At 49.1% G+C, this 21,446-nt stretch overlaps 1 protein-coding gene across 4 annotated transcripts in view; it reads left to right on the top strand.

The window, feature by feature from the left end:
- Positions 1 to 802: 802 nt before the first annotated feature.
- The window catches only part of ZDHHC1 (zinc finger DHHC-type containing 1), a 47,391-nt gene continuing 26,747 nt past the window's right edge, over positions 803 to 21,446 (top strand). For 2 of the 4 annotated variants that reach the window (XM_019490980.1, XM_019490979.1), the window contains exons 1-3: positions 1,312 to 1,404; positions 16,367 to 16,585; positions 18,239 to 18,414. In XM_019490980.1, coding sequence (XP_019346525.1) covers positions 1,327 to 1,404; positions 16,367 to 16,585; positions 18,239 to 18,414 — 473 coding nt within the window. In that variant the 5' untranslated portion in view covers positions 1,312 to 1,326. Of the gene's footprint in view, positions 909 to 1,311; positions 1,405 to 16,366; positions 16,586 to 18,238; positions 18,415 to 21,446 lie in introns of those variants that run through there. The other 2 variants (XM_014595364.3, XM_014595366.3) reach the window with 2 other exon arrangements.

Below are 21,446 nucleotides of genomic sequence, written 5' to 3'. Positions count from 1 at the left end.
CTCTGAAGCACTGGATGTTTGGCCACAGCCAGTGGTGGGAGTTTGGCTAGGCCAGGAGGGTGCGCCACTGCTTCTGCCCCTACTGAGGGAAGCTTTCAGGTTCTGGGCTGGAGGGTCTTGCTCATATGCTCAGGATAAAATTGATTGCTAGATTTGGGTCCAGGAAAGGATCTCCACCTATGCCCTGGCAAGGCCCTGGGGAGTTTGTCTTTTGCAGCAGTGCAGGGGACATGGCTCACTTTCTAGAATCAGCTGGGTATGCTCTCCAGCTTAACACGTCTCCTGCCATTGCGGCCAAGGTGTACCTGTAGCACCTTGAGAAAGGTCCGAGCGAACAACGCTGTAGATCCTTCTTAACCGAGGCTGCCTGCCAAGGCCATGGCCTGAGATGCCCCCTCCACCTTCCCACCCATAGGGCCTGGGCTGCAGCATCCCACCGCGCAGCGAGCGAACCCGCATCTCGCTGCTTCCGCGGGTGACTGAGCACGGTGCGGCGGTCACGGAGCTCCAGGGCCGGGCCGGGCCGGGCCCCTCAGGCGGGCAACAGCCGCGCGGCTCCGGCCCGGGTCCAGGGGAGAAGCGCGGCCAAGACCGCTCCCCCCAGGGCAGCAGAAACCGACACCCACCACGCCCCGCCCCGCCCCGCCCCGCCCGAGACTGGCCTGGCGCCGCGCTGCGGGCGGGTCACGGCGGGGGCGGGGCCGGGCCCGCTGGGGGCGGGGCCGGTCGCTCCCGACGCCCCCCGCGCGCCCGGGGCCTGCGCCGTCGCCATGGAGACGGGCCCCGCGGCCTGACGCAGCGCGGGCGCCTGCAGCTGCCGGCCCGGCCCGGCCCGGCCTCGGCGCCGCCGCCGCCGCCCGGCATGAGGCAGGAGCGGGGCCGCGCGGAGCCGCCGCTGAGGGGAGAAGGTGAGAAGCGGCCGGGGGGGCTCGGCGGCCCGGCTGCCCCTCGGTCGCCAGGAGCGGCGGGGCCCGGCGCCGCCGCTGCTTTTGGACTCCAGGCTCCGGCGCCTGGGCCGGGCCGCTCCGCGGGTCCTGTGGGCTCGGGGGTTACGAGGCGGCCGCTGCTCCTTCCGCGTCGCCGCTTCCCGCCGCGGAGCCCTGGACGGCGGAGCCTTTTCTCCTGGCGCCGCTGTCCCGGCACGAGCTTGGGCGGTCTCGCAGGCCCAGGCCAGAAAAGCTGCCGGGCCGGGGCCGGGGCCGGGGCCGGGGCCGGGGCCGCTTCGCCCACGGCAGCGCCCGCGAAGTACGTGAGACGCATCCCAATGAGCATCTTACCAGCGACCTGCGGCGGCGGATCCGAGTCGGTGGTCATGTTGCGGCCAGTATGTCCGGCTCCTCTCTTGACGCTTTGCACTTGGCTGCACTGTGGGTGTGTCTTCTTGTGCCATTAATGCACCTTAAGGTGACTGAACATTAAAATAAGGCATGGTAAATTGTGCTCGGGAACACGTGTACACATGCGCTGGTGTCAGAAGCAAATTTGCTTCCAACGAGAGCATTTGAGCCTCGGGCGGCTTCTGCCCTGCCGCCCTGCTCTGCCCCCTGCAGCGTCCGGGGGGAGCTCCAGGCTTGGCGCCAGCCCTGCACTGGCAGTGGGCACAGGAGTCGGGCCTGGACTCTGGAGAGAAAGAGTGAGCTGTCCTGGAGCAGGGGACAGCTCCCAGCCTGGCTCTGAGGCACTGGCTTGGGGCGATGCCCCGTGACCAAGCAGCAGCACTCTGAATTCTCCCTTTGCTTTGCTTGCTGAGGAGATGGGAAATCTCTGTCCCTGGTCCCAGTGCTGCTATGCTTGCAGCTCCCCACAGGCTCCCACTCAGGTGAGGAGCGGGAGCCAACTTGGGCATACACTGCATGGCAAGAGCAGAACTGAGGGGATGGGGACTGTCCCTGGCCTGGCACTGTGGGGACAGAGAGCTGCCCCATCCTGGTACTGCCCAGCTCCTGGCTCTTTGGGGGAGCTACGAACTAGGCAGCACTGAGACCAGGAACAGAGAGCTCCCCGTCCCCCCAGCAAACAAAAGTGAGGAGGGAGCTCAGGGCATTGCTGCTGCTCGGCCACAGAGCATCACTCCAAGCCAGCACTGTGGAGCTGGGCTACGATTCTGAACTCCACAGGAGAGTCGTGGGTACCTCCCCTTGTGCCGTCTGGCCCCCTGCTGTCTAGGCTGACTGGGAGCAAATTGCTCCCAGTCAGTGTCTACATGTGTGCTACTATGCAGTAGCTAATATGTGGTTAATCTAGTACTAATATTTCTTTGGTACTAGAGATGTGCACATTAGCCTACTTTATTGTCCAGTAAGTCTTGCGCACATGTAGGTGGCAATGGTTTATTGTGCATTGGATTAGTCTAATGCTCAGTGAAGCATCTCATGTAGACGTGCCTAGTAACACTTTGTTTGAATGGGCCCCTGCTTCCCAAGGAATCTGGATCACTCCTTGCTTACTGCTCAGCCCAGGCTCATGTCTTTTAATGATTTGACAGGTTTCTAGATCAGTTGAAAAACATTGAACAGTCTTAGGCCAAATACAGATCTGTGGAGTTAACTGCTATAAACACCAGCATTAGATATTGACTTCCCACTAACAAGTACTTTTTAACCGTCACCTAGCCAGGTAGTCATTCATTCATTCAGTGTATGTCTATTACAGTTCCATAGTACTAATATTTCAATCAGAATATCAAGAAGGGGTGGTTCAAGTTAGTAAGTGCTAGGTAATTTTGGAATATTTTTACTTAAGAAATGAGGAATAGCAAGCCAGATCTTTATCATTATTTTTCTTAATGCCTTTTCAGGGCTAAAATTTCCCACTGTTTAAGTCACAAGAGGTTCTTTGCCATGATATAGAGGACACCTAATTATTAATTATATTATTATTAATTTTATTATTAGAGGAGAGAGAAGAGTGACCCCTCCACAAACATTAAAGAATAGTTCTAGTTTTCCTCTCTGGCAGAGCTTTTCACAAAGTATCTTATTTTGAAAACTAGTAGCAAGTCCTAGTTCAGTGCATCCTTGGTAACTCAACAGCAGGAGAATACATTTCATTTAAGGATAGTGAACAGGCCAGAATAAGTCACTGTAACCCAACCAAGTAAAATGTTTAATTTCAGTTACTTAAAAGAAGCCATTCAAGGACCTGCCTTTAGGCAGGCATTGATGAGTAATAAAAATCATCAATTCAAGTTAAATCTGCTTTTCCTCCATGTTTGTTAAGGCTACCATGTATCTCTCCTGGGATACACTAAATTATTTTGCTGGTTAGCAAGATAAGCTCTTGCTGTTTTAAGTTGCAACATCCTTTCAATATCTCATTGAAATTGTTATAAGAAAAACCTAAGCAGGGCTTGTGACAAACTCACTTTTGTTGAAATCTTGATAATGTACAGGTTTCCCTTGCTTTATGTGGTACATGCGGTACTGGAAAACTGCATAACTCGAATTTGCATAAAGGGAACCCAGTTTATAAGCTAACAAATAGGGATATGTTCCCATGGCAGTGAGGGAGAGAGTGGGGCTAAGGCTAGAGAAGGGGTGGGGGGGTGGGGGGAGGGGCGCAGTGCAGCCCAGTGGCTGCAGGCAGGTGGCGTCAGCTGCTCCTGGGGCTGCAGCAGGGAGCAAAGCAAAGGGAACTATCAATGGGTGCGGGGCACAGGTTGGGGGTGTGGGGGGGGCGTGGCTCTTGCTGTTATGCTCACCCCAGGAGGGCTGTGGGCTGGGAGACTGCACCAGGTTCTTTCCGGGGGGCGTGCGCCCCCGGACCTGTGCATGGGATGAGGGCAGGCTGCCACTGGTGGCTGGGGCTGGTGGCAGCACCAGACTGTTTCCGGAGGGGGTTTGGGCCACACTGCGCTCTGGACGGGTGGTGGTGGCACTAGAAGAGGAAGTTGGGGCTATGGTGAATTTTGGGGCGGCTGCAGCCTCCCTCCCAGCACCGCTGCCACATGCCCCGAGCACAGCACAGCCCAAACCCCCGCCAGGAACTGCCTGGTGCTGCCACTGGCCCCAGCCAGCAGTGGCAGCCTGCCCTCATCCTGTGCACGGATCCGGGGGCACACCCCTCCCCAGGAAGAGCATGGCACAGGCCCAGCCCTCTGCCTTCCTGGGGTGTGTGTAGCTGCAAGAGCTGTGCGTCCCCTGTCCTGCACCCCGCACCCGCTGACAGTTCCTTTCACTTTGCTCCCTGCTGCAGCCACTATGCTACACTATGCTACACTGCGCCCCTCCCCCCACCCCTTCCCCTGCAGATTTACCTCATATATAAGAAATTTTGTGTGTAAAAAGGGTCATTGCATAAGAGCAAATTCGCATATACAAAACCTGTACATGGAGAAAATGCAGTGCTGTGCTGAAAGGTGGCTTCTTCTGGATGCCTTATTGGGGCTTATTTGCTGCCTTGCTGCACTTCCTTGCTTGAAAGAGAAGGTGCTGAGACAAGAAAAATGCTGGAGGCTGAATGCTATTGAAGATGCTAGATGGGAGCAGTGTGTGCTGTTTGTTTAATTTAGAGACTAATATTCTTCTTTGATAGTTAAATCCAGACATGCATTAAAGTAGGTGTCTGGGGAAACAATTATATTCTTTTTTTTTCTTTTTCTTTTTTTGGCTGAGCAACTTCATGAGTTGAATCATGGGTTTACTCTGGATAGAATCTTCAGAATCTGAATTTGCTGCTTGTCCATGTATACATGCTAGTGGGGTAAATGTCTTTTTCTTGTGTGGAAGTTTGGAATTTTAACTCTTTCCTGTATTTAATCCTTTTTTCAAGAGTCCTTTAGTTTTATTCAGAGGTGAAATTGTTCAGATAAATTGAAACATTTTGACATGAGTCATAGTTTAAAAAAAGGTATTTTTAAACGTACATAATTCTTTGAAGTCTTTACCTTAAATAATGTTCAAAGGAGGCAGTAACTCCTCATAACATTTTTTTGTGAGCTAACTTTTGAGGATTTGATTGGAAAGATGCTAAAGCACTGCCAGATAGCAAATACCAAAACCATTTTTTAAAGACTTATAGTTTGTGTGAAACTGGAGGCAAAGCCTACTTCATGCTTAGGAAAATTTATCCAAACTGCCAAATAACAAAACCTTGCTGGCATTGGCTGAAATGTTAAGAAAACTTTCAGAGAGTAGGTTGGGATATGGATAAAAATGAGCTGCAGTTTATAGCTCATGGAAGACTGAAGCAATGCTAATGAATTTAAAGGAAGGATTTTGCATGTGTCAGGATTTGCTTCAGCTTCTGTTATTTAGAAGGCTTGAAATTTAGAATCCAACCCCTTGGGAGTTGTGTATAGCTGACAGCTATAGATCAGAGTTGGAAATTGAAGCTTTCTAGGAATTGTGCAAGGGTCAATAAATTGCCTTTGAGTTTTTGCCCCCGGTTCCAAGAATCTGGCAAGATTTGTATACAGTTTACCTTTGCCAACAGGGTTCCCCAGTAGCTGTAGTGAAATCCATCATTTATCATCTTTTCTCAGTAGCAGCATTGACATCTAGCAAGTTTTCTGAACAACTGTAAGATCTAGAAGTTAATTTTAAAATTAAAATTCTACAGAAACTGCAGGCCTTACCTAGAAGGCAAAGTTTATTCCACCCTCTGTTCTTCTGCCTATTTTTTGTGCTCTGTTCTACTAACATTACAGGTTGAAACAGTTCCCAAAAGGGTTAAAGCAGGGGTGGGCTATTATTTTGGGCAGAGGGCCGCTTACTGAGTTTTGGCAAGCCATTTAGGGCCACATGATAGGCAGCCAGGGGCAGATAAATATTAATTTTCTAAATTTTTAGGGGCCCTCTGGGCTGGATAGAATGGCCTGGTGGGCTGCATCCAACCCGTGGGCCACATTTTGCCCACCCCTAGTTTATAGTATGCTACAATCACGAGCAATAGATCTTGGATTAGGATTACACACCAAAAAAAAGTTCCAATGGATTATAGCTTCATCCAGCTCCAATATTTCATTTTCTTCAGTGGTCAGTTGAGGTGCTACAGAGAGATCTCTGCAAATCCTAAAAGTGATTCATTCAATGAGTAGGGAAAGTAGCTTTGCAGCCATCTTTATGGTTAACTGCTTTTTAATTGCTGCCCTCCTGGACTGAGTTGTGGGCAATGTTAATCCCTTAGAGACTTTGGGGTTGTTTTAATATCCTGGAACACTGGGCTGGACTGATAATGCCCTATCCTGAATTTGTGAACGGGGATTAAAAATAATATAGAAATTAAGGGCTGGAAAGGACCTTGAAAGATCATCAAGTCCAACCCCCCTGCACTGGGTAGGAATACTGCTGAGATCAAATGATCCCAACAAGGTGTCTGTCCAGTCTCCTCTTGAAGACTTCCAAGGTTGGGGACTGCATTACCTACTTGGGAAGTCTATTCGAGATTCTGGTCACCCTTATCATAAAGAAGTTCTTTCTTGCATCCAACCTGAAACCATCCTTTAACAGTTTATGGTCCTTGTTCCTTGTCCTTCTCTTGTGCCCTAGTGAACAATTTTTTTCCCCCAGCTCCCATTATTCACCCCTTACATACTTATACACTGCCACCAGGTTCTGTCTCAGTCTTCACTTCCCAAGGCTGAACAGTCCCAGATCCCTTAGTTTTTCCTCATAAGGTTTGTGGTCCAGGCCCTTAATCATTCTTGTGGCCCTTCTCTGGACCCTTTCAAGATTCTTCATGTCTTTTTTGAAGTATAGTGTCCAAAACTGGACACAGTATTCCAGCTAGGGTCTCACCAGCACCAAGTAGAGAGGAAGTATCATTTCCTTAGCCCTGCTTGCAGCGCATCAGCTAATGCATCCCAGTTAGCTGTGTTGACTACTGTGTTGTACTGGTGGCTCATGTTCATCCTGTGATCAACCATAATTCTGAGGTCATTCAGCCATTGTGCTCACCAGGATATCTCTTCCTAACCTATATTCATGTCGCTGGTTACTTCTCCCCAGATGAAGCACTCTGCATTTATCCTTATTGCACTGTATCTAGTTCTGCTCCACCCCCTTTCCAGCTTGTCCAGGTCTACTTGGATCCGCATCCTATCCCTTAGCATTACTGTTTTTCCCCATAAGTTAGTATCGCCTGCAGACTTGGCCAGCATGCTTTCCATATCCTCATCTAAATCATTAGTAAAGATGTTGAACAGCACAGGGCCGTGAACCAAACCACGTGGGATACCATTGGCTGCTTCCCACCAAGATGATACAGACCCATCCACTAACATTCCCTGGATTTGACCCCTTAGCCAGTTCCCAACCCACCTGACCATGGACTCTGGTAGCCCACAGTCCCCCAGCTTTTTTATAAGAGCGTCATGGGAGACCATATCGAAGGCCTTTTTTAATCCAAGTATATGACATCAACTGTGTCTCCCACATCTAAGCAGTTCATTACTTGATCATAGAAGGAGACAAGGTTGGTCAGACACGACCTGCCCACAACGAAACCATGTTGGCTATCCTTTAGCATCATGCCTTCTGCCAGTCTCTCACAAATGGACTTAATTTTTTCTAAAATTTTACCCGGTAGTGAGGTCAAACTGACTGGCCTATAGTTTTCCAAATCCTCCCTCCTCCCCTTCTTAAAGACTGGCACCACACTGGCCCTTTTCCAGTCTTTTGTGACCTCTCCCAAGTACCACGAGTCTTCAGATACCTTCGCCAATGGTCCCGCAGTGACTCCAGCCAATTCCCTCAGTACTCGTGGGTGTAGTCCATCTGATCCTGCTGACTTGAAGACATTCAGCCACTCTTAAGTGCTCCCTCACCAGTTCGACAATGACCATTGGTTGGCAATTGCAGCCCCCTGCAGCATCCATCCAGCATCCAACCAGGCGGGTGACCACCATTTGTGTGCAGGAACACCAACACAAAGTATTCATTACTGGCTGGAGGTAGTGTGTTCAATATAAATCTTTTGTTACAGTGAAAACTGAAGAAACAAGTTCTAAAACGAGATAGTTAAATCAACTGTAGAAGCTAAGAAATAGCTTTTAGAAATCCCTGTCCTGTTTTGTGAGCTTCTAATTTCTGAGTAGTGCTCTTGTCTTTCTGAGTAAGAACTACCATTGTACTAATATTTTTCCAGCAGAAAATCTGGTGGGGTGGCTTTGTAAAAAGCAGCTTGTTTTTCTCAGTAATGTATTCAAGTGACTTTCAGAACTCCTGTATAATAAGTTTTGTTGTGTTAGTAAAATTTGCATAGAATGATTGACCACTTTTTTTTATTTCCCTAAATAATTTAATTAAGCTTATTTTGCAACAAATGTTGGAAGTCTTCTGCATTTCAAAAATGAGTAGGGGTGGCAGGAGGCCAGATGTCAGTCACAACCAACTTTCCACTCTCAAAACAGTTTCTTCACACTGTGGCTCCTTCAGCTTGCTTTAGAGCAGTGATTTTCAATTAGGGTGCGTCAGCAACTTAGGATGCAAGAGATCCTTCTAAGAGTCCCATGGGGTGCTACATAATATTAGTGTTGCTAATATATATCACCTTTATGTGATTTATAAGATAAACCCCAGGATTTCAAATAGGAATCCATATTGTCCAAAATATTCTGACGTGTTGTGATTTTTTAAATATAAAGTTGCCTCATATTTTTTCATTAGAAGCTCCTCTCTTCAGTTTCTTAAAACTTAGCTGAACTTTATGGTTATAGATGGACTGAACAATTATACATGTATTTACCTGAACCCAAGGTGACTTTGAATTAAAGACAATCCCCTCTGCCCCCCTCCCCAATTATTAGATTCTATACATGGAAAATGTATAAATCATTACAATTTTCCATATATTTAATCTGATTATTGGATAGTTGTCTTAAATTTGTCCCCCTCCCTACTGCTACAACAGGGAAAGCAGTAGTAGTGGGTCAGGCATGGGGGAAGCAAGCAGCCTAACCCCTGCCCCTTGCTTCCCCTCCTGTCACCTGCCTCCTTTATGGTGCCTGCACTCCCTGCCACCTCCCGCTTCACACCTGCACCCCAAAGTGCCTGTGCTCTCGTTGCCTGCTCCCTCCAGCATCCTCTGCTCCCCCAGAAGCCTCTACCCTCCCCCAGCTCCTACTGTCAGTGGCAGTTCCAGCCCAGGGCATGGAACACAATGCTATTACAGTGGAGGCAGCTCTGGCCCAGGATGTCAGAGCTGCTGCCACTGCTGCTGCATGGCTAGGCCAGGGCTGGAGCTACCAGGAGCTCCATGCTTGAGGGCTGGAATGAGGCTGGAGCTGCCACTGACAGTAAGTGGTGGGGAAAGAATGGGGTAGAGGCTATGGGAGCTGGAGGCAGGCAGGTGGGAGGGGCGCAGGCCAGCCAGAGAAGGGGGCAGAAGCTGCTGCAGCTCACACTCTGGCACTGACCCAGACTCATGACTGGAGTCAGAGTTGCAGCTGCTGCCTGTCCTTCTACCCACTCCCCACTCACTTGTATTCAAATCTAAGATGAGGGGCCTTTTTCCCTCTGTTGAATGGAAGGGGGAAAACCTCATATTGGATTCAAGTAAATATGGTATCAAATAATGCTGATACAAACTACTATGATATAACTGTTAACTCCGTATGCTTCTGTTTCATTTGAGATTAAAGTTACAACAATTTACCTAACGTAGAATCATAGAAAAATAGGGTTGGAAGGGACCTCAGGAGGTCATCTAGTCCAGCCCCTTGCTAAAAGCAGAACCAGCTGCAGTTATATCACCCCAGCCAAACTATATCATCCCAGCACGCAATTTATATGCTGCAGGAGCACACAGATATACTACTAGTTAGATTGTAAGGGCTAATACTTCAAATGGGTGACTTCAGTTACCCAGACATCTCATGGGAGGATCACTCAGCAAAATCTGAGTGGTTGCAAAGCTTCCTATTGTGCGTGGATGACCTCCACCTGACTAAAGAAGTCTACGGGCCAACGAGAGGTAAAACGCTGCTCGACCTGGTACTGGCTACTGGGGATGACCTAATCGGCGACCTAGTGATCGTTGGGAAGCTAGGTGACAGCGACTACGAGCTGATTACCTTCACCATCCGCCGTAAAGCTGGCAAGTCAGTCAGCAACACTGAAGTCCTTGACTTCAGGAAAGCCGACTTTGACAAGCTCAGGTGGCTTGTCAGTGAGGCCCTAAGGGACCACGACCCCAGGGGGAGGGGAGTCCAGGAAGAGTGGTTGCTCCTCAAGGGAGCGATTCTCAATGCACAAACTAATTCTATTCCATCTCGGAGGAAAGGCAGCAAGAGGGCACAGCAGCCCCCCTGGCTTTCCAAAAATCTAGCAGACCTCCTGAGGCTAAAAGGAAAGGCCTACAAAGGATGGAGGATGGGATTCACCTCCAAGGAGGAATATTCTGCACTGGTCCGGTCCTGCAGGGAGCAAACCAGGAAAGCCAAGGCAGCAACTGAACTCCAAGTAGCTTCTAGTATCAAGGACAATAAAAAGTCCTTTTTCAGATATGTGGGGAGCCGGAGGAAAAGCAAGGGCAACATTGGACCCCTGCTGAACCAGATGGGACAGCTGACGCCCAGGAAAAAGCCAGCCTATTAAATGGGTACTTTGCGTCGGTCTTTCATCAGTCCCGTGGGATGCCCATGCCCGCTACGGGACAGGGAGGTCCAGGTGAGGGAGATCCCTTACCCTCCATCAATGCTGACCTCGTGAAGGAACACCTTGAGAGGCTGGATACCTTCAAGTCAGCCAGCCCTGACAATCTACACCCCAGGGTACTCAAGGAGCTGGCAAGCATCATAGCCCAGCATCTAGCACGGATCTTTGAGAACTCCTGGCACTCTGGTGTAGTGCCTGAAAACTGGAAGAAGGCCAATGTGGTGCCTATCTTCAAGAAAGGGAGGAAAGTGGATCCGGCAAACTATAAGCCCATCAGCCTGACTTCTATCCCGGGGAAGATCTTAGAAAGTTTATTAAAGAGGCCATCCTTAATGGATTGGCTGACGCCAACGTCCTGAGGGATAGCCAGCACAGGTTTGTTGCAGGTAGGTCTTGCTTGACCAATCTCATTTCCTTTTATGACCAGGTAACCTATCACCTGGACAAGGGAGAAGAGATTGATGTCATATATCTTGACTTCAAAAAAGCCTTTGATTTGGTATCCCATGATCACCTCTTGGTGAAACTGGCCAATTATGGCCTTGGGTCCACCACGATCCGCTGGGTGGGAAATTGGCTCTGTGGTCGGACCCAGAGGGTGGTAATTGACGGAAGTCAATCGTCATGGTGCCTTGTGACCAGTGGGGTCCCCCAAGGTTCTGTCCTTGGACCCATATTGTTCAGCATCTTCATTAATGACATGGATATTGGAATCAGAAGCGGACTGGCCAAGTTCGCCGATGACACGAAACTTTGGGGCAAAGCATCCACACCTGAAGACAGGAGGGTGATCCAGGCTGACCTGGACAGGCTCAGCAAATGGGCGCACGAGAACCTGGTGGTGTTTAACACCAAAAAATGCAAGGTTCTCCACTTTGGGAGGAAAAACCTGCAGCATGCTTATAGGCTTGGGAGTGCTATGCTGACTAGTACTACAGAAGAAAGAGACTTGGGGGTCATTATTGACTACAAGATGAACATCAGCCTGCAATGCGATGCTGCAGCTAGTAAAGTGAGCAAAACGCTGGCTTGCATCCATAGATGCTGCTCAAGCAAATCCTGGGACATCATTCTCCCCTTGTACTCGGCCTTGGTGAGGCCGCAGCTGGAGTACTGCGTCCAGTTTTGGGCCCCACAATTCAAAAAGGATGTGGAGAAGCTTGAGAGAGTCCAGAGAAGAGCCACGCGCATGATCAGAGGTCAGGAAAACAGACCTTCCGATGACAGGCTGAGAGCTATGGGGTCTTTAGCCTGGAAAAGCACAGGCTCAGGGGTGATCTGATGGCCACCTATAAGTTTATCAGGGGTGACCACCAGTATCTGGGGGAATGTTTGTTCACCAGAGCGCCCCAAGGGATGACGAGGTCGAATGGTTATAAACTACTGCAAGACCATTTCAGGCTAGACATAAGGAAGAATTTCATTACTGTCCGAGCCCCCAAGGTCTGGAATAGCCTGTCATCGGAGATGGTTCAAGCACCTACATTGAACACCTTCAAGAGTAAATTGGATGCTTATCTTGCTGGGATCCTATGGCCCCTGCTGACTTCCTGCCCATCGGGCAGGGGGCTAGACTTGATGATCTTCCGAGGTCCCTTCCAGCCCTAATGTCTATGAAATATGTGCTCTTGAGTAGTAGCTCCCCCTTTGAAAGTTGTTTGACCAGGCTGACATTTCCCATTCTGGCTGCAGTGTTCCCTCTAAGGAGCAGCGGTCCGTGAGCACGCTGTCTTGGTCCATGAGCATGCCGCCTCAGTCTGTGAGCGTGTTGCCTCGATCTGGCATGGGACACTTACCAAAGGGAGGCTGGGCCCAGGGTCCGGTGGCTGGAGCTGGGAGCCAGGGGCTGGAGCTGGGGGCCGGTGGTTGGGGCCAGGAGCTGGGGGCCAGGGGCTGGTGGTTGGGGCCAAGAGCCGGGGGCCAGAGGCTGGGGCCAGGGGCTGGAGCTGGGAGCCAGGGACCAGGGGCTGGAGCCGGAGCCTGGCGTGGGCTCCCTGGCTCCGGGGAAGTGCTCCGCTCTTCCACATCAGCAGCGGCTTCTCCCTGAGGTGAGGCAAGGCAGGGATGGAGGCTGGGGTAGGGGGCTGGCGTGAGCTCCGCCGGCTCTGGGGAAGTGCTCCACCCCCTGACCCTGATGCGGGGGAGTGGAGCACTTCCCTGGAGCTGGCGGAGACCACGCCAGGCTCCCGCCCCAGTCTCTCCTGGTACACGGCCTTGTAAAGGCTGTGCACAGCCACACTTTTAGTTGTGCGCAGCCACACACATGCGCACCTTAGAGGGAACCTTGGCTGGCTGTCAGCTGAACTTTTTTTTTTTAAACTTTTGTGGCTAAAAAGGCAATTAAGACTAAGCGGTCCCATGCTGAGACTGGGGGGAAAACATTGCTTTGTCCATATTAAATAAAAGTCTTAAAACCTTCCTTTAAAAGCTCTAAGTGCAAGGACATGGAATGAGGATTTGAAATTTGTCAGGGGGTGCTAGAGAGGTGCCTTTTCCTCTTCCTATAAAAATGTCTTGAATCTGACTAAAATACTTGTCTCTGAAAGTATTGTGGTTCATACATGCTCAGTAGAGGCTTTTTTTTACTCTGACAGCTAAATTGTCTGCCTTGAGTATGCCCCAGCCTACAGTTAATGGGGCTGAGCAGGCCTTTATAATGCTCCTGGTTGCCAAGTGCTTGATGCTCCCCACAGGTTCTGAGATGTAGTAGGACAGTCTCTTTTATGTTCCCAGTACTCCCTCGGCTGGTGCCCAGAGAGCACAGAGACGAGAGAAGTAGTGTGGAAGGAACTGCAGGGCTCAGAGGAATTACGGAAAAAATAGCCCAAGGTTGTGAAATTAAAGAAATGAGTCATAATATACACATACTCAAGGGTGTATTTCAGGTTGTTTGGGTAGCCTTAATTCTGGCAGTTCCTAAATTTTGAGCGTTTGGCTTTGCATCTTGATGTTCTTTTATTGTAGGTTTTTGCATGTAATGAATGTAATAACAGCAGTACTTTGAAGCACTTGTCATCCAGAGCTCTCAAAACATATTACAAAGGAATCAGCTTACAGAGTGAGAGACTGGAACACTAAGAGGGGAAATGGTTTGCCTCTGCTCATACAGTAAGTTGCTGGCAGCCTCAAGAAGAGATCCCAAATGTCTACTGTAATGCCATATCCATTTGTAACTTGACCAGTGTTGTTGTAGTGTGTATTTAAATAAGTAAAGAGGTCAGTTTCCAGTGCTTCCAGAGGACTGTGCCACAGCCAGCCTCTTGCCCAGCCCAATGCACAGTCCCTGCGAGCAGTGCCAGGGCCCTGGGTGACAGCCAGAGTGGCCTGGTGCTGCCTGAAGGTATACGGCCCCAGCCTGGGCTGAGCCGGGCCAGGCCCGTGACATGTGGCACAGGCAGTGCCCTGACCAGTCCTGGGGGGCTGTGCCCTGAGCAGTCCCCCCCCCCCCCCCCATACCCACAAACCCCACACCACCAAACCACCCCCACAAGCTTCTCACCCAGATACCCAGCAACAAACCCCAACCTGCCCCCCCAGTCTTACACCCTGAGTGCCCAACTGGCCACATGGGATGGGATGGGATGGGACCTGTTGGCAGGAGCTGCGGCTGCAGGGGCAACTGCCACACTGCAGCCCTGCCCCATGCCCACACCAGTGCTGGGACATGTGGCCCCAGCCTGGGGGTGCTCCTGGTCCCAGGAACCACTTGGTGGGTGTGATGGGCTGCAGGGAGGGGTGGAGGTGGCATCAGGGGTGTATGAGAGAGAGATGGGGGTTGGGGGAGCGTACTGGGTAGGAGAGGCCTCCAGAGCCAGGTTTAGAGCCCCCCTAGAGCAGCCTGTGCAGGGGGAAGCTGAAAGGGCCCAGCTTAGTCCCTGATCCCCAGTCGAGGGTTTCCCAAGAACAGCATGGGCTGGGGAGCAGAACAGTAAGGGCTGGCACTGCTCAGAGCCACAAAGCAGTAGGTGGGACAGCTGCAGCTAGACTCGTCCTGGTGCTGGGACAAAGCTGTGGTTGGGAGGGAGTTAGTGGGGGCAGGCAGGGACTGCGGGTCAGGAGTGAGGGGACTGAGGTGGGGGGCTGTGGGTTGAGAGTGAGGGGCAAGGGCAGGGGCAAGGCACTGGCATATCAGTGCTGCTCAGCACTGTGCATCCTGGTGAGCAAAAGGGGCAGGGGGAGCTCTGACTTTTCTGTGACAAAAAAACCAAAAGTAAATGCCAAAGTATATAGATATTTAGAATCCATTTTATTATGATGAGAGAGGCACTGGTAGGCTTCCAAATTGCTTTAAACTTGTAAATATATCAATAAAACATTGCTCAACTGATCTCTCCATATAGAGTGGTGATTCATTTTATTAGTGAAAGAACATGGATTTTGGGTATTTTAATGAGAGAATTTGGGTTTCTTATCAGAGAATTTGCAATTTTTAAACAGGGAAAACCACGATCTCTGCTGGTGAGACAAGTGGCGAGACCCAGGCAGAAAGCCTGTCTAGGGCCAGCACTGAGGACCCAGCTGGAGGGCAGATGAGGTGGCTGATCTTTTGGCCATTTGGGGCCAAGAGGACATGCTTTGACAGTTCAGAGTGGGCCACTGCAAGGAGCACATCTTCTGGGTGATAGCTGCCCAGATGGCAGAGCATGAGTGCCAGAAGACATGATAGTGGTGCCACCCAATGGCTAACTGTGCAGCCACGGCCCACTGGCAGCTGGCCCAGAGGTGCAGGAGGCTCTGCTGCAGTGCCCATACCACAGCCTAGGCAGCCGTGCAGTTCCTGTCCAGGTCTGGCAAGTGTGCAGCCGTGGGGCCACAGGTCCAAGAGTGGGGATGATGTCACAGGTAACAGCAGGTGACAGCCAGACAGCAACCCCAACTGCCAGAATGCTCCAGTGGGCAGAGGATGCAGGAGCCACTCCAGGTTAGGACTGCTTCAGCAGTCCAGCTGGCACAAGGGGTAGTGTCCCTAGATACTAACTGGCTGGGCCTCAGAAGCTCCTGAGGACAAGTAGTCCTAAACTGCTTGCCAGGGCAGGTTTTTATACTGCTGGGGCCAGCACAGGTGTTGGCCCCAGGCTCTAGCTTCCCCTGGATGAAAATTGGAGAGGAGCTGGGCAGGGTCAGTTTGCCCTAAGTGGCACAATTTGCCCCACACCAAAGTGCACATTCAGGCATGTATGCTGAGGCAAACATCTCCAGCACAAATTTGTGCCGCTCCTATTTGAGCTGCTGCAAGCACACGTGCCTGCATGTGTGGACACACCCTAGTTCAGACAAAAAAGAATCCTCGCTTTATTGCAGAGGCATTTTGTTGTCAGCAGCACCAAAGAAATGGAACTGTGGCAACCTCCATTACTCAGTTGAAGGAAATGGTGGGGAGCAAGGGGAAACGCTTTACACTGCTAAATAGTTTGGCTTGACTGGAACGTGAAGGAAGGATAGTCATCTCTTGCACTAGGAGAAAATAAATCACAAATAAGGGAAAGGTGGTTTATAATAGAATGATGTTATATATGGAAAACTGTGATATTTTAAAATGTATTTTAGTAGACCAAGTAGTAAACCACAATAAATAAAAATCATAAAGTATGCCAGAGTCCTGTTTGGTTGACGGGGAGATGCTGTCTCCATAGAACTATCTAAATGAGACTCCAGCCTCTTAGGAGCATAACCCTATCTAGGGCTCTATTACAATAAAGCGAAGAATATGAAGTTCAGAGGGGAAAAAAATCTGCTTACCTTTATGTTCTCTTTTTTCCTGCTCTCTGCAGATGAACATCTGCAACAAACCTCCTAATAAGACAGCTCCTGAGAAGGCAGAGGAAGCAACCCCTGAGGCCCAATTTCAGCATGCCCGAAGGAATGGATGGAGCTGGCCTCCACACCCCTTCCAGATTATTGCGTGGCTGTTGTATCTTTTCTTTGCACTAGCTGGCTTCGGAATCCTTGTTCCCCTCCTGCCTCACCACTGGTTGCCTGCAGGGTACATTGTATCCTTTCAGACTGCAAATTAGTAGTATGCCATGACCATACTTGTGGTTATAATGAAGTAGCAGTGGGATTTTTTAATTTGTTAGGTGTTATGAAACACCTTGGTGAGCAAAACTCTGAGCCGCTTCCTGCTTTAACTACTGTAGCCAACATCTTGGTCTCCTCCAGTCTTAGTAAAGGATTTTTTTTAATTTATCCCTCCCCCATAACTTTAATTATGTTGCTATTCTATTCTGTTCTCTTCTCTTCTCCATATTCATCACATTAAAGCAACTGATCCTTTACTCCAAGGCTCTTCCTGTGACCACTCCTTCCTCCATTCCTTTTATGTCATCTTTCATTGCTCTCCTTGGTGTATAGGGCATTTACTGGTGACCTTTGGAAAGCTAGCAAGCTATTTTATTTGATTTTTCTTATTTCCAACTGCTAAAATGTATTAAAAGACAGTTACAAATGTATTACTTTCCTAATATTACATTCATAATAATGTAAACATTTATTGTGAGGGCTGCATAATGCTAAGACCTCCTGCCCTTCCCCCCACCCCTGTCTCCCCCTTATAAAAAAAACCCTTCTTGACCACTATATCAGTAGAATTGAAGGCAGTTAAGCCCCTTACAAGTTTTAAAATGCACCTTGATATGAATGGGATTGTATAATGTAGCTGGTTGGGATGCCAGGAGGTTTCTTCCAGTGCCAGGGGATGCCAAAGGTTGTTATGTGGTTATGACTGGGAGGGGAAGTAGTTCATGCAGTTGTATACATCATGAGAAAAGGCCATCATGAAACAATCTAAGGTTAGCCTATGTTATTGAAAAAGTGTTTGAACGCCTGCTATAAATATTTATTCACAGAGTAAATTCAAATTTTAGTTACGAGGGATGGTTCTTCTGAATTAATGACCTTTCTTATTTTCCATAACCAGTGTAAACATATTAGCAAGAATTCTTTCCTGTATATTGCCTGTACTGCAGTGGAGTGACTCTAAAACTATAATTAAGGTTGCTTCAGATGGATCAGTAGTTCTAGGTGCACATATGTCATTGCGGTCTTAAGTTCTGTCATTTGCCCTATCTCTGTTTTTCTGGATACTTTATTAGCTATCGCTGAAGCAAAATGTAAGGATTTATGTGGTTTCAATATCACTAGTTTTTCCTGTCACTGTTCAAGGAATTGTTTTTGTTCAGAGACCTTAAAGTCAAAAGAGATCTATGAGGATGGATTCTCATTTTTGTCACCTGTCTGTAAACAACTTACTTCTTGAGATTTAAATCTAGCTCTTACCAAGTTGCTGAAGTCCCTGTGTGAAGTAGTTAGCAAATGTTTACTTTGAACACAGCTTCCTTAGTAGCAATAAAATCTAAAGAGATTGTGTGATGAAGGTTATAATGTCTAATCCTGGTTATAAAGGTTTCCGTAAAAATAAGGTAGCCTTATGGCTGTATTTTTAGCCAGCCTGTAATGTTGTATCTGTTTCTACATCTGAAGGTATATATTTTTCCCCCCTTAGACTGTATACTTTGCTGAGAAAGGCCAGGTTAAATATTTTGGAAAGGACCATCCATCCAGATCCAAAAAATAACATAGAAGCTGATTCTAGTGATTCACATGAAAAAGAATCTGTTGATCCAAACCTTAACGGTGTCTTTCAGTGTCCTGGAGTGTTTTTTATCTGTCACTTAGTGGTTCACCTTACTGCTGTCTCCATTGATCCTGCTGATGATAACGTGCGAGAGAGGAATTATCTAGGACCACTAGCCACCTTCAATCGTAGCCAACATGCTCATGTAATTGAAAACCGTCATTGCCATATCTGTGATGTCGATGTGTAAGTATCACCCAGTATCCTTTTCTTCCACCTCCACCCTTGTTCCAGCACAATTAGGATGTGGGGTATCCTGAAGTTTTTAGCTGCGAGTTTGGAGTAGCATTACTGTGTGTAGTGGATTCATCCCTGAAGTCATGGTTGTAAAGATTTGAGTCGCCTATCATATGTGTGCTTCTGTTTAATTAATCTGGTTTGGGGGAAGAATCGTATTGATTTCAATTCTGTGTCCCTCAGAGAATGTCCACACTATGGCTGTGGTGATCCTGAGTGTGCTGAGAAACATGACCTTCCCAACTCACTCTCACTCTGCAGATTCCAAACCTGGAGTTGAGTCAGGGACTGTCCATCTTCGGAGGTTTTTAAGACCCAGCTAGACAAAGCCTTGGCTGGGATGAGCTAGTTGGGGAAGGTCCTGCTTTGAGCAGGGGTTGGACTAGATGACCTCCTGAGGTCCCTTTCAACCCTAATTTTCTGTGATAAATGGGGCTTACCTGGCTCAGCATTGGGCAGGTGGGAACTGTCCTGCCTGTGGGGCAGCTCCCAGCAAGCCCCATGCTGAGCAGGAAGGAGATGGGGTTGCTGCTCTAGGCTGAGCAGAGAGGTGAAAACGGGAAGAGTGGCAGGTCCCCCAGGCCTGCCTTGATGGCCATCACCACCTCCAAGGACAAGTTGTAGGGCAGCAGCCTGCACACCCATTTCAGGTTCTCCACCGCTGCCAGCACCACCAGCTCCCAGACTCTGCTCCCATCTGGATCATGCCTGGCTGTACCCTGCTCTGTGGCCTGCCTGCTGGCATTTGCCTCTGCTTGCCTGTAGTCCTGGAAGTCCATGTAGCCTGGCTTTCTGCCTCCTTAGCTAGCTGTATGCCATGGGGCACCCCCCAACCCCAGCTCAGGATGCTAGTGTTGGACCAAGGTGGGGTGAGCCAGAGTTGCAGATGCATTGTTCCAATCTTTGCTGTGTGGGTGATCCATTTGAGCATCTGGCAAGGCTGTGGGTGGGAAGAGGAGCTCAGCACCAGGAAACAGGCAAAACAGCAGCAGCAGGCATGCTGTACTTAGGAGTTAACACACAATCAGCAAAGACTTGCTTAACTGGCCAGGCTCAGCCACTGCTGCTGCCACCTCATCTCCCCAGCACTGCTGTCGCACTCTCCTGGCCATAAAACTTGTGGTGAGCTCCGGGTACTTCATGAGGCTCTGAAGCCCTAGCAGGAGGCATCAGGGCAGAGCCTCCCTCCTTGGCACGCTGGTTGTAGGTATCCCCTCCTTGTCCCTGCTCAAGCACAGAGAAGACAGGTTCACATTTCCTCTCCTCCCAACAACACACACATCCTGCAACCACCCTACTGCCTTCTCAGGTCTTCCAGAGCAAGCGAGGAACCCACCAGAGCCAGTCCTTCAGGAGCAGAATCCAGAGTCTGTTCTTTCATCCCTGCTGGGAGATACCCCTCAACTCTGTGCCCCACTCGGCACCAGGCTGGCTGGGAGCTGCTCCACAGGCAGAAAATTCCCGCCTTCCCCTGCTGTCTGGGCTGACTGCTCCCGGTCAGCTGTCTACACATGTGCTACTACTACACAGTAGTTAATGCACAGTTAATCTACCTGTATTTACAAGTAGTAGAAAGCCATATACTAGCCTAATTTACTGCGCAGTAGCTGCTACACACAGTTACATGATGACACTTTACTGTGTAGTAGATTAATCTACCACACAGTGAAGCATCTTGTATAGATACACCCACAGTGTTTTAGGGCTCCTATAGACGTGCAGCGAGGCTGCTCTGACATGCTGTAAATCCAGCGCATTGGAGCAGATTCGATTAATCAAGTCTACTGGAGCGTGGAAATTAATACACTCCAGTAGCCTCCAGCATCATGTGTAGTGTCCCCCTGCTGAAAACAGTGGCGGGGCACTTTAAACCAAATCTTGTTTGAGTTCTAGTTCAAATCATTGCCATTTTTCAATGTGGGGATGCTGATACACGTGATGCTCTGATACACATGATGCTGATACACATGGTGCCCCCCACCACCTCCCAGAGCATGTCTATAAATGCCCTTGGTGTGCACTTGGATTTAGACAACTAAAAAGGATTTTAGTTGTCTAAATCCAAGGATTTAGATCCTTTAGATCCTTTTTAGAATCTTAGACCTACAGTTTTTTTGGCATCCCTCTTACTCATAGAATCCTTTTTTATTGCCTTTTATGTCCCCTTGTCAGTTGCATCTCAGATCATACCTTGGTCTTACTAATTTTCTCCTGGTACTCTTATACCTATTCCTGGTGATATGATCAAGTGCCAGTTTTTTGTAGGATTCCTTTTGAGTTTCAACTTACTGAAGCGGTTGCTGTCCAGTTAGGCTTGTCTGCTGTTGCATTCTTCTGTTGCATCAGGATAGCTTGCTCCTGAACCTCTCAAAGGCCCCCTTAAAGAATAGTCAGCTCTTCTTTTCCCCCTCAAGACTAGTTTCCCAGGATATCCTGCCCATCAGTTCCCTGAGTTGGCTAAAGTTCTCTTTTCTGAAGTCAAGTGTATATTCTACTGTTCTCTTTCCTTCATCCCCATAGGATATTGAACTGTATCGTTTCAGCGTCACTGGGTACCTCTACACAAGATGCTTTACTGCCCAGTAGCATAGTTTATTATGCAGTAAACGCATGCATCTACACATGCACATGCTTACTGTTCAGTAAACCTCACTAATTGCAAATAAATTTGCTATCTGCATATTCAAGTAGCAAATATACTTTCAGTTACTTACTGCGCAGTAGTGCTTGTGTAGACACCTCACCAGCAACAAATCTGCTTCTGGTCAGCTAGCCATCAGGGGGCGGGAGATTTCTGCCTGCCCGTTGGAGCTGCCTGCTGCTGGGGTGGGCTCCGCCACTGGAGCCCAGGCGGGGGACCATGTCCCCCTGCCCTTGCAGCAGGGAGCTCCAAGTCCTTCGCTCTCAGATTGCAATCAGAGAGTAGGGGCTGGAAGATCCTTATTTCTCAACCCCCGCTTTGTCATCACAATCAGGGAGCG

Source organism: Alligator mississippiensis, chromosome 10 (genome assembly GCF_030867095.1).
Source record: "Alligator mississippiensis isolate rAllMis1 chromosome 10, rAllMis1, whole genome shotgun sequence".
Lineage (NCBI taxonomy): Eukaryota > Metazoa > Chordata > Crocodylia > Alligatoridae > Alligator > Alligator mississippiensis.
Note: the sequence above shows the minus strand (reverse complement) of the source record. Positions and strands in the feature narration are given on the sequence as shown.